This window comes from Cetorhinus maximus, chromosome 21 (genome assembly GCF_964194155.1).
Source record: "Cetorhinus maximus chromosome 21, sCetMax3.hap1.1, whole genome shotgun sequence".
In the NCBI taxonomy this organism is placed as follows: Eukaryota; Metazoa; Chordata; class Chondrichthyes; order Lamniformes; family Cetorhinidae; genus Cetorhinus; species Cetorhinus maximus.
Genome location: NC_135899.1, coordinates 34,040,183 through 34,051,583, shown reverse-complemented (window position 1 = coordinate 34,051,583; position 11,401 = coordinate 34,040,183). Strand labels below are relative to the sequence as shown.

Sequence of the window (11,401 nt, the reverse complement as noted above, 5' to 3'; positions counted from 1 at the left end):
GACCCTTATTTGTAGTTAAAGCTGCAATTTGATCCGTGGCATTTTCTTTTTGAATTCCCTTTTTGGACTCCCTCTTACAAACTCCAATAAGCATCATGGGCTTCCCTCACAACTTCCAGCATTCTGAACGCATGTGTCCCACTTTATTACAATGGAAACACTTAGGTCTTAGTTTCACCTCCACCCTCAGTACCTTCCTTCCTGATCTGGGGAGGGGATCTCAAGGTATTCCCAGCTATCAATTCTTTACCCTGGCTACTTGCCTTCCTTTCCCTCTCCCACTTTCTATCCTTTTCAAATTTATGGCTGCAATGGAAAAAAGGTTTAGTTTTATGGGTCAGCTCATAATCGTCAGCCATTACTGCTGCCTGTCTTGCAGTTGCAACCCTTTGATTCTCATCACAGAAGGTATGGAGTTTTAAATTCTTCCAAGAGAATGGTCTCTCTGAGAACTTAATAGGTAATTTCAACTCTTAATACTCATCATAACCTGTCAGAACTACTTTGCTTAATCATTTCAAATTCAATGTAAGTTTGTCCAGGCTGTTTCCTTAAATTTCAAAACTTTTGTCTGTATGTTTCAGGGACAAACTCATATGCACTCAAAATGGTCTTTTTCACCACATCATAATCCCTAGAAACCTCCTCTGACAGTGAAGCATAAATTTCCTGTGCTCTACCTGCAAATTTGCTCTGCATGGGTAATGTCCAGTTTTCCTTTGGCCAGTTCATCTGTTTAGCTATCTTCTCAAATGAAATAAAGATTGTTTCAACATCCCTATCCTCAAACCTTGGAACACCATGTACAAATTTAAACATCTCCCCACTGGGTTCTGATCTGAAAATAAGTCCTGCATCACTTTTTTTTTCACTGCCAGCATTTTAAGCTGGAATTCTCTATCTTTTCTCTCTCTGTTCTTTCCTGTTCAAGTTTATGGTTCTCCATTTCTAACCTCGCCATTTTAAATTCCCTTTGAAATGCCCTCTCTCTTTCCTCTTCTTTTTCTGCCCTTTCTGCCTGTTCCCTTTGGAATGCGCGTTCTCTTTCCTTTTCTTTTGCCTCTAGTTCCAATATTTTTATTTGCATCTGAATTTGAGCCCATTCCAATGAAACACCCCTTGGAGAACTCGGTCTCTCAGGTATTCCTTCCAATGTCAAATGCTGTGCCATCTCTTCGGTTATCTTTGCCTTCCTAGCTTTGACAGGCAATCCTACTATTAACTTACTTGCCAATTCAATTAACCTGGCTTTTGGGATCCCTTGTAAAATCATCAGGGACATCTCTTCCACTTGCAGGAAAGCTTTAGCAGTTTCCAGTGGATCTTATTTTTGACAAACCTATTTTTAAATCTACACCAAATCATCGTTGTCTTTTGTTCCAAAACATCTTGGTCGAGCCCCCAAACTTTGTCATGACTCACTGGGGATAGTGCGCTGTAATATCAAGACCCACTGCTCCCCAAGCTGTGACAAATGTGACGAAGTTTGATCAACCCACCTAATAGTTTAATTTAGGTTAACAGAATATGAGCACCAGGTTTGTAAACTTAACAAGTAAATAACTGTTTATTGAACAAATTGTCTTTAACCAGTGGCAAAAGAAAGAAATATGAACTGCTAATTTCTAACTCTATAACCTAAACTCTACTCCTTCTTAACTCCCTATACACACATACAAGACACACAAAAACATGGATTTTAAGGGTGGGATAATACAGTTCAATAGCACCAATTCCAGAGTACAGGGTTCAATGGGTTGATTTTGATCAATGTCTTCCAAATTCCTTTCAGTTCTTTGTTGATGACACGAGGTGTTCTTCCAGAACTTTCAGTCTTTAGTTCACTGGTTGAGCACTTGCCTTTCATGTCTCTTAACAGTGATATTCCCCTTTGCCTTTTGACAAGGGTTTTCAGAGAAAGTGCAGGTTATAGAGATATGAGGAGAAAAAGCCAGCTAGCTATTATTGTAGAATTACTGGAATCTTACACACATAGGAGAGAGAGGTTTTAGGTCTTTTTCCATTCAGGCTAGGAGCTATTCTGCTGCACTGCTCTCACACAAATCCTGGAGCCATTTAAAACATTTTTGCCAGGCAGTTCCCCATTAGACCAGACTCCTCCTTGGCACCATCCTGTCTTTCATGGCACACTCTGTTCCAGGACAGCAACATTGTATATATCCCTCACTGTTCTGTCAACATGTCCTTCAAACTGCAGCCATTGTAATTGTAATCCACAGTCCAACAGAAATAGAAAGATATGTCCTTTACACAGGACAACAGGGATAACTCCCCTGCTCATCTACGATGTAGTGTCATGGGATATTTTACATTCACCTGAGAGGTTAGACAGGGCTTTGGTTTAACTCATCTGAAAGATGGTACCTCTGACAGTGCAGCCAACCCTCAGTACTACACTGGAGTGTCAGCCTCAATGCTCAAGTCCTGCAGTGGAACTTGAACCCTCACCCGCTTGACACAGTTGTGGTACAAGTCCAACTCCAGATGTATTATTCCAGGAACCTTGATTCAAGGTGTTGTCAGGGCTACATGAATAATTCCTCAGGCTCTGGGATCCTTGTACAAACATCATTGTTGAAAACACAAACATGTCATAAAATGAGTGAAGAAATTATCCTGTAGATATTTACACACTGCAGTGATCATGAAGCCAATCAGATCACAATGTACCATCCTTAAATAAAACTGGTTCAGTCACACAGAATTTGAAAAAATGTTTGTTTTGGTAAAACTCCTTGGCAAATATGGAACAGGCACAAGTGCACAGGTTGTGGCTGAGAGTTTACACTAGTTTGTGTTGGTTTTGACAGTGTAATCCAGTTGAAATTGACCAGATCGAGAATTTTAAATGTAAGTTACGTCCAGCGTAAATTGAACATTCATGATCTTTAACGCTGGTTTATTAAACATCACCCAGGAAGCTGGTACCAACCACAGAAATGACCACGGCCCCAGATGGGAATAATGAGAGTGGTGAGTTTCTGCCGATTGCACCTGTTCGAGGCGGCTCTTCAAATTACACTCAGGGCTTTTGGGCGTTCAGGCACCAACAGTCAGTCATATTTCATGGCTCCAGTCAACATGCTGTGGTCAGCAATTATTTCAGCAAACTACAGGCCCACAGATAATAGTTTATTTCAATTGTGTCACATAAACAGAAGAAATAGTTAAAAATAGTTTAATATAATAATAATTACATTATTACCTCAATAACATTGTATGGAGTTTCTACTTAGTTTTTTAATTTATGATAGTTTAAAATGGTGAACTTTCTATCCCTCTCATCTTTATAATGCTGGAGGAGGAGAGAGGAGAGGTGGAGAGAGAGGGGAGCAGAAAATATAGAGAAGAGGATGAGAGATAGGAGGAGAGGAAAAGGAGTGAAAGATCATAAGAAATAGGAGCAGTATTAGGCAATTCAGTCCCTTGAGCCTGCTCCACCATTCAAGATCATTGCTGATCTGACTGTGGCTCTCAACTCCATTTTCCCACCTCCCCGTCCCCCTTAACCCTTGACTCCCTTGTAAATCAAAAATCTGTCTAACTCAGCCTTGAATATATTCAATGATGCAGCCTCCACTACTCCCTGGGGAAGAGAATTCCTAAGACTAACAACCCTCTGAGAGAAGAAATTCCTCACCTCGATGTTAAATGGCACAGCCTTTACTTTTAAACTTTGCCCCCTAGTTCCAGATATCCCCAAGAGGGAGAAATATAGAGGAGGAGAGAGAGAGAGGGATAGCAAAAAGGATGAGATTGAAAGTGGTTAGTTTCCAGGAGAGGAGCAGAAGGAGAAATAGAGAGGAGGAGGAGAGAGAGGGGAGAGGTAGTGTAGGCCTGAGGCCTGCAACCACTAATTTTTGCAATTTTATATTTTTTTCATTTTATTTCTGCTTTGCTGTTGATTTTGAGAGTCATTGTTTTGAGTATTAAGCCTGTACTGAATTTTTAAAACTTAATTTGTAGACCTTAATTTGAAACTAAGTATGATTGTGCTTTAAGCCAAGCAATTAATTATGTAATCAATACCAATCAGTAGTGATATTATTAACTGCAGGCTTCTTTTTCACAAGGTTTCATTTTCATACTGTCAATTCAGCCATGTTCACAGCTGTTATTTTGTCTAAATTACTGCTTTTTCCTCTGGCTAGACATGCTAAAATAAAAGTTGTTATTGCTTAACAGTAGTCAGTTCCTTACTACATTCGATGACCCTTTAAAGTACAAGCCAGGACAATGGAAAACCTTGCACGTGATCAATTATGGTGTGGAATCAGGAGATGGCGTTTGATTGATGGACAGTATTACCTGATAGATGGAAGGTGAGAGACACCATCAAAAAATGCGTAAACAACTTGAATATTGTGATAAAAGCAAAAAACTGCGGATGCTGGAAATCCAAAACAAAAATAAAAATACCTGGAAAAACAGCAGTTCTGTTGAAGAGTCATATGGACTCGAAACGTTAACTGTGTTCCTCTCCGCAGATGCTGTCAGACCTGCTGAGTTTTTCCAGCTATTTTTATTTTTGTTTTGAATATTGTGACGTCTGTAAGCCTCGCTCTGCCTGTGAGAAGAATTTGATAAGGACTTATGGTTACCAGACTCCTGTTTTGAGAAAGTCTGGATAGAAGCCTCAGAAGGCTGGAATGGAGCCAGAAATTGGACTTAAAAGGGGCACAGTCTCCAACGTTCAGGTCTGCAGCCACAGTAGATTAGTCAACCACTCAAGACTACGGGAGGAAGGGCTGTCGACACAGTGATGGACCAGAGAGTCCATCCCATACAAGGTTATTCAGAGACTTGGTGATGAATGAACCAGGGGAAATTTCGCCATTTTGGGGAATTGTGTTGAACTGACCAATTTGGGGTTGTTTTATCATCTTGGGGAGCTGTCGTGAGCAGACCAATTTGGAGTTAACATCTGTAATATAGTATGTAGTTGTATGTATTTGTAATATGGTATGTATGTAAAGTTATCTTTCTATCTTTTTATATAGTGTTTTTCTCTTCCTTTCTTTCATTTCTTTTAATCGTTAATAATTGTTTAATAGTTGTCGAATTAAGATTGTTGTTTTCATACATTGCTTCATATCAAGTCTCTCATTCCTGTTCATCCAGAGTATGGCTCCAAACATAAGTGAGACTCCACAAGGGACTCTTACGTCATTACACACCTCACACCTTAATGATTTCTCACCAGTGTGGATTACCTGGTGCTTCAGTAGATCAAAGGAGTGGGTGAAATCCTTGTATCAAACATGGTACCTGAAGAGTTTCTCCCCTGTGTGAATCCTCTGGTGTCTCAAAAGGGTTGAGGACGTCATGAAAGCTTCAACACAAACCTCACACTTGAATGATTACTCCCCTGTGTGGATCTTCTGATGGAGCAGGAGGTTCGATGACCGCGAGAATGATTTGTTGCACACCTCACATGTGAATGGTTTCTCCCCTGTGTGAGTGCGTTGGTGTGCACGGAGGTTCGATGACCGCGAGAATGATTTGTTGCACACTTCACATCTGAAGGGTCTCTCCCCTGTGTGAATGCGCTGATGTCTCAGAAGCCTCGTAGATATCGGAAAGGTTTTATCACAAACCTCACACTTGAAGGGGTTCTCCCCTGTGTGGATCCTCCGATGGGCCAGGAGGCCTGATGACCGTGTGAAGGCTTTGTCACACACCTCACATTGGAACGGTTTCTGGCCTGTGTGCATACGTTGGTGTACACGGAAGTATGATAACCGTGAGAATGATTTGTCGCACACCTGGCACGTGAATGGCTTCTCCCCTGTGTGAATGCGCTGGTGTGCACGGAGGCCGGATGACTGTGAGAATGACGTGTTGCACACCTCACACGTGAATGATTTTTCCCCTGTGTGAATGGGTTGGTGTTCGAGGAGAGTCCATGACAGTGAGAATGATTTATTGCACACATCACATGTGAATGGTTTCTCCCCTGTGTGAACACGTTTGTGCGCGCGGAGGTGGGATGACTGCGAGAATGATTTCTCACACAGCTCACAAGTGAATGGTTTCTCACCCGTGTGAACACGCTGGTGTGCGCGGAGGTGTGATGACTGTGAGAATGATTTGTAGCACACCTGACAGGTGAATGGTTTCTCCCCAGTGTGAATGCGCTGGTGTATCAGGAGAGTCGATGATTGCGCAAAGTTTTTGTCACACACCTCACATTTGAATGGTTTCTCTTCCATGTGGCTTTTCAACAGATGCATCTTGTGTGTTAGGAGATCTTATGAGTCTGTGGAGTCCTCCTCACTTGAACAGCCTCTCACCTGTAGGAATGAGTCAGTGGTCCATGAGGCTCGATGAATGATTGAAGCTCTCACCACACATGGAGCCCACTCACACTTCTTCACAGCCTCACCTTGACCGATCACCCACAGCCGAACCTTCAGAAAGTTTGGTTCTGATGGAAGGCTCCACACGACTGACCAGTTTCAGATCTGATGATATGTCAAAGCTCCCCTGACCCGACCGATTTCCAGATGATGGTTTCACTGCCCAACCTTCTCTGTATTGAGCAATGATGTGAAGGGACTGGATGTCTTCCCGCAGTTGTTCCTTGGGTAATGGTCAGGATCTATCTGTGGTCTCTATCCTCTCTGAATTCTCTGGTGCAGTACGGTGCAATCCTTCTGTAAAACAGGAAAAGGAAAAATGATTTTCCTCCAAGTCCCTCTCCTCCCTTGCTGAAGGGGCTGACTCCTCAGTTAGAGACTGTTCCACAGTGAGTGCCAGTCTGCTATTCCCCTATGTGGGGGATCAGATACAAGTCATTTCTTTTTCCTCACTTGATTGTCACATCCTCTGTTTCCAGCAGGGACACTGGATAGTGACCAGGAGCAGACAACGTGGCTACTTTCTTTCCTCCGCCCAGCCCCCCATCTTCCCAGGCACCGTGAGGGCATTGGAAAAGACTGTCAGGCGGAGTGTAAAACGGGCTGTCAATTCACTACAAGCTCGATGCATGCTGGTAAAGTTTTACCTTATGAGTAAGTGATTAATAGGAACATAGGAACGGCAGTAGGCCATTCAGCCCATCGAGATTGCTCCGCCATTCAATTTGATCATAGCTGAACATCTACCTCAATGTCACTTTTCCATACTATCTCCTATCCCCTGATGTCAGTGGCCTCCAGAAATCTATCGATTTCTGACTTGAACATGCTCAATGATTGAGCTTCCACAGCCCTCTAGGGTAGAGAAATCCAAAGATACACCATCCTCTGAGTGAAGAAATTCTTCCTCATTGCAGTCTTAAATGGCCTACTCCTTATCCTGAGATTATGCCCCCTGGTTTTAGACTCACCAGCCAGGGGAAACATCTTATCTACATGCAACCTGTAAAAATTTTCTAAGTTTCAATAAGGTCACCCCTCATTCTTTGAAACTCTAGGGAATACGGACACAGTCTGCTCAATCTCTCCTCATAAAACAATCCTGCCATCCCAGGGATCAATTTGGTGAATCTCCGTTGCACTCCTTCTATGGCAAGTCTATCCTTCCTTAGATAAGGGGACCAAAACTGTGCACAATACTCCAGGTGAGGTCTCAACAAGGCTCTATATAACTGCAGCAAGACATCTTTGCTGCTGTACACAAATCCCCTTGCGATGAAGGCCAACATACTTTTTGCCTTCCTAATTGCTTGCTGCACCTGCATGCTAACTTCTAGTGACTCCTGAACAAGGACACCCAGGTCCCTTTGGACACCTGCGCTACCCAACCTCTCACCATTTAAGAAATATTCTGCCTTCTTGTTTTTACTTCCAAAGTGAAAAACTTCACACTATTCACATTATATTCCATCTGCCATGTTCTAGCCCATTCACTTAGCCCGTCCAAATCCTCTTGAAGCCTCCTTGCATCCTCCTCACAACTTATGTTCCCACCCAGTTTGTTGTCATCAACAAATTTGGAAATATTACAATTGATCCCTACATCCAAATCATTTATACAGATTGTAAACAGCCGTGCCCCAGCACTGATCCTTGCGGTACCCAACTAGTAACAGCCTGCCATCCTGAGAATGATCCGTTTATTCCTACTCTCTGCTTTCTGTCTGTTAACCAACTCTCAATCCATGCTGGTATATTTCCCCAATCCCATTTTAAAAAGTTTTATTTACTAACCTCCTGTGTGGGACCTTACCAAAAGCCTTCTGAAAATCCAAATACACCACATCCACTCATTCCCCTTTATCTATGATACACGTAATATCCTCTAAAAATTTCAACAACTCCAAACTTATTTCCCTTTCATAAATCCACATTGACTCTGCCCAATTTTACCATTCTTTTCTAAATGTCCAGTTATCACATCCTTTATGATACATTTTAACATTGTCCCTATGACTGACATCAAATGAACAGGTCTGCAGTTCTCCATTCCCCCTTTTTAAATAGTGGGGTTACATTTGCTACTTTCCAGTCTGCAGGAACCTTTCCAGAATTTATTGAATTCTGAAAGATAGCCACAAATGCATCCACTATCTCTCTATCGCTCTCCTTCAACTCTCTGGGATGAAACTCTTCTGGTCCAAGGAATATATCAACCTTCAATACAAAAAACACTCAGCAGAAACGTTAATTCAATGGAGATTTTGAAATTTCTCCACTCGTTTTCCAAAATTATTTGAAGAAAACTCACTGAGCAGGAAGTGCTAGAAGCTAAGGAAACTATTGCTTCAGTGTAGCTGATTTAAGGGTTCTGGTTTATTCTGGGAAATTAGATATACTGCACTCACTCAGACTGCACATCTCAAATTCAGCTATCGGCCCCAGCACTGGGCAAAACTATCAAATCGAAGCCCAAGCTTTTTGGGAAAGGCCAAGGCCTCAGGTAAGATCTTTAAAGAAGGCATTAAAAGACATTTCAATAAATGTGTCTCCAGGTATGGCAACTGAATTGCTCTGGTGCTGGATTAACAATCCAGAGATTGCGAGTTCAAATCCAACCATGGAAAGTTACATGCATAGAATTGCAGTGCAGAAACAGGCCATACGGCCGAGTTGGTCCAGGCTGGTGTTTATGCTTCACATGAGACCCCTCTCACCCCTCTTCGTCCCACCCTATCAGCATCTCCTTCTGCTCCTTTCTCTCTCATGTGCTTATCTAGTTTCTCCTTAAAGGCACCTACAGTTCACCTCAACCACTCAATGCTGTGAAACTGAATTTAATACATTTTAAAATTTGAGCAATAAAATCAAAATAAAAACATGAAAACTTTCAGATTGTCTGAAAAACCCAAATATTCTCCTTCAGGGAAGGGAACCTGCTACAACTGCCAGGTCTGGTCTACATTTGACTCCAGTCCCACATAACATGATTGACTCTGAACTGCCCTCCGAAGTGGCCGAGCAAACAATGATAAACAATCACTACAAAGTCCAATAATAAGAGGAAAATCAGATACATCTGGACAATCCTGACATTGTGTCAGAATAAGATTAACGTGATCTCAGCCCAGTGAAATCTGTAAAGTCTCTCTTACCAAGGTCTGAGGACAAGTACCCAAGTGAGGAGACTGGTCAAGTAGCAGTGATACTCACTGAATCATATTGATCTGGAAACATCCCAGACTCCTCCGTCACCATCCCTGGGTATGTCCCATCTCTCTGGCAGGTGGGGAAGTCTCAATATTGACTCCATGGAGTCTCATGGCTTTCAGGTCAAACAAGTTCAAGGGAAACTACCTCTCCCCTCCCAACTGATAAATGAGTACTTCACCATGTTAATCATCACTAGGGAAGTAGACTAAGGACACATCCCAAAACTGGGTATCCATGAGATGCAGTGAGCCATCAGCAGCAGCAGGATTGTATTCCACCACAATCTCACAGCCCGGCACAGCCCTCATTCCATGATTATCATCACTAACCAGTAGATAGACAGGAGCAGCTTTGGCTCCCTCTCTCCTTCTTGCCTCTCTGTCCACTGTCTCCTCTCTATCTGAGTTGAGATCAGGAACTACCCTCAACTCCACCACCCTCCCTACTCCGTCCATTCAGGGAAGAAGACTGCAGTCTGAAGGTGCATCCTTTGGTGCTCCTTGACGCACTGAGTTTGAAGTAGTGTGCAGCCATTCCTACCCTGCTTTGCTGCCAGTTATACGTTATAACCCGATCTCCCTTTACAACGAATCTGCCCCCTCACTGGGAGACTGCTTCACAGTGAGAGTCAGTAGCAGAGCGAATCATGAGAGGAATCACGCTCATCCTACTGAACGCCTGGTCACTTCCTGACTTATTACACAACAATAATAAACAACTTGCATTTGTATAGCACCTTTAACAATGTTCAATGTCCCACGGTGCTTTGCAAGGGTGTTAACAAAATTTAGAAGCTTGCTGTGTGCACTTTGGCTGCCTCATTTCCTACAACAGTGACCACACCTCAAAAGTGCTTCATTGGCTGTAAAGTGCTCTCAGGCATCCGTGGTCGTGAAAGGCTCTATGTAAATGCAAGCCTTTCCGTTTTTTCTTTTCTGACGAGGTTTTAGAGATAGGGTGGCGGAAGGTCTTGGAGGGATTTGAAAGGCAGGAAACATCCAGGTCTCAACACACAGACAGAACTGACCATTCACAGTCCACAGGATAATAACCAGCTCCCAACACACACAGAACTCAACAATAGGAAATCAGTAAGAATCCTCAGACACTCTGCATCTCCCAGATAATTACACCTCACCTTCTCATATTCAGTAATGAGCCATCAACAAAAGTCAGCCTGTAAATCAGAAGGGAAATGCTTCTAATAAACACACTCAATATCCAACACACAGCTCCAGGCAAACAGTTGAGCACAAAGCACCGAGTAAACAGCTCTCTCAGCTGGATGTTCTCACACAGCATAAGGGGCATTTCCAGACCTGATTCCCCACAGGATAGTCAGGCTGCCTGAAGATTAGTGTGGATATTATGTGATGTAATTATTATAAATTGTGTTCGTTCACTCACCATGTCCTGAGTTGGTTTTGAGTCCCTACAGGAAGTGAAGCAGCTGTGGAAGAGGAAGGGGAGGGAATGGGCAGAGTGGGTGGGGCTCTCTGATTGACGTCTCTCACAGCCAATCCAAATATTTCAGGAGTAACATGAGTTTCCTGAAGTTTGGGAAACTGACCGGTGAAACGGAGGCGACTTTGAGCGGCAGATCAGGTGGGGATTTAAACTTGTCATTATCCCATCTGAATAAAACCTCACTTATTGCAGCTGCTGTCTCAGTTCCCCCGTAAATGTTTGACAGAGATTTCTAGTGTGGGAATAACATTCTTCACCCTCAGAGACTTTCAAACTGACAACATCAGTGTGGGATGTGCAACCTCGGATGTGTTTGACAGCAGATCAGAAGAGGGAGACCC

The 11,401-nt window shown here is 42.8% G+C and overlaps 1 protein-coding gene across 1 annotated transcript; it reads right to left on the bottom strand.

Annotated features, from left to right (window-relative positions):
* Positions 1–1,539: 1,539 nt before the first annotated feature.
* On the bottom strand, positions 1,540–11,024 carry LOC144695256 (uncharacterized). Its single transcript, XM_078566163.1, has 2 exons — positions 11,001–11,024; positions 1,540–6,677 (listed from the first exon to the last, which is right to left on the bottom strand). Exon 2 carries the CDS (start codon positions 6,252–6,254, stop codon positions 5,382–5,384), a length of 873 nt encoding a protein of 290 aa, XP_078422289.1. The 5' UTR covers positions 6,255–6,677; positions 11,001–11,024; the 3' UTR covers positions 1,540–5,381.
* Between the last annotated feature and the right edge of the window lie 377 nt (positions 11,025–11,401).

Excerpts from the sequence above, each read along its gene's own strand:
- LOC144695256 (XM_078566163.1), bottom strand. The coding sequence starts at position 6,254 with ATGCATCTGTTGAAAAGCCACATGGAAGAGAAACCATTCAAATGTGAG.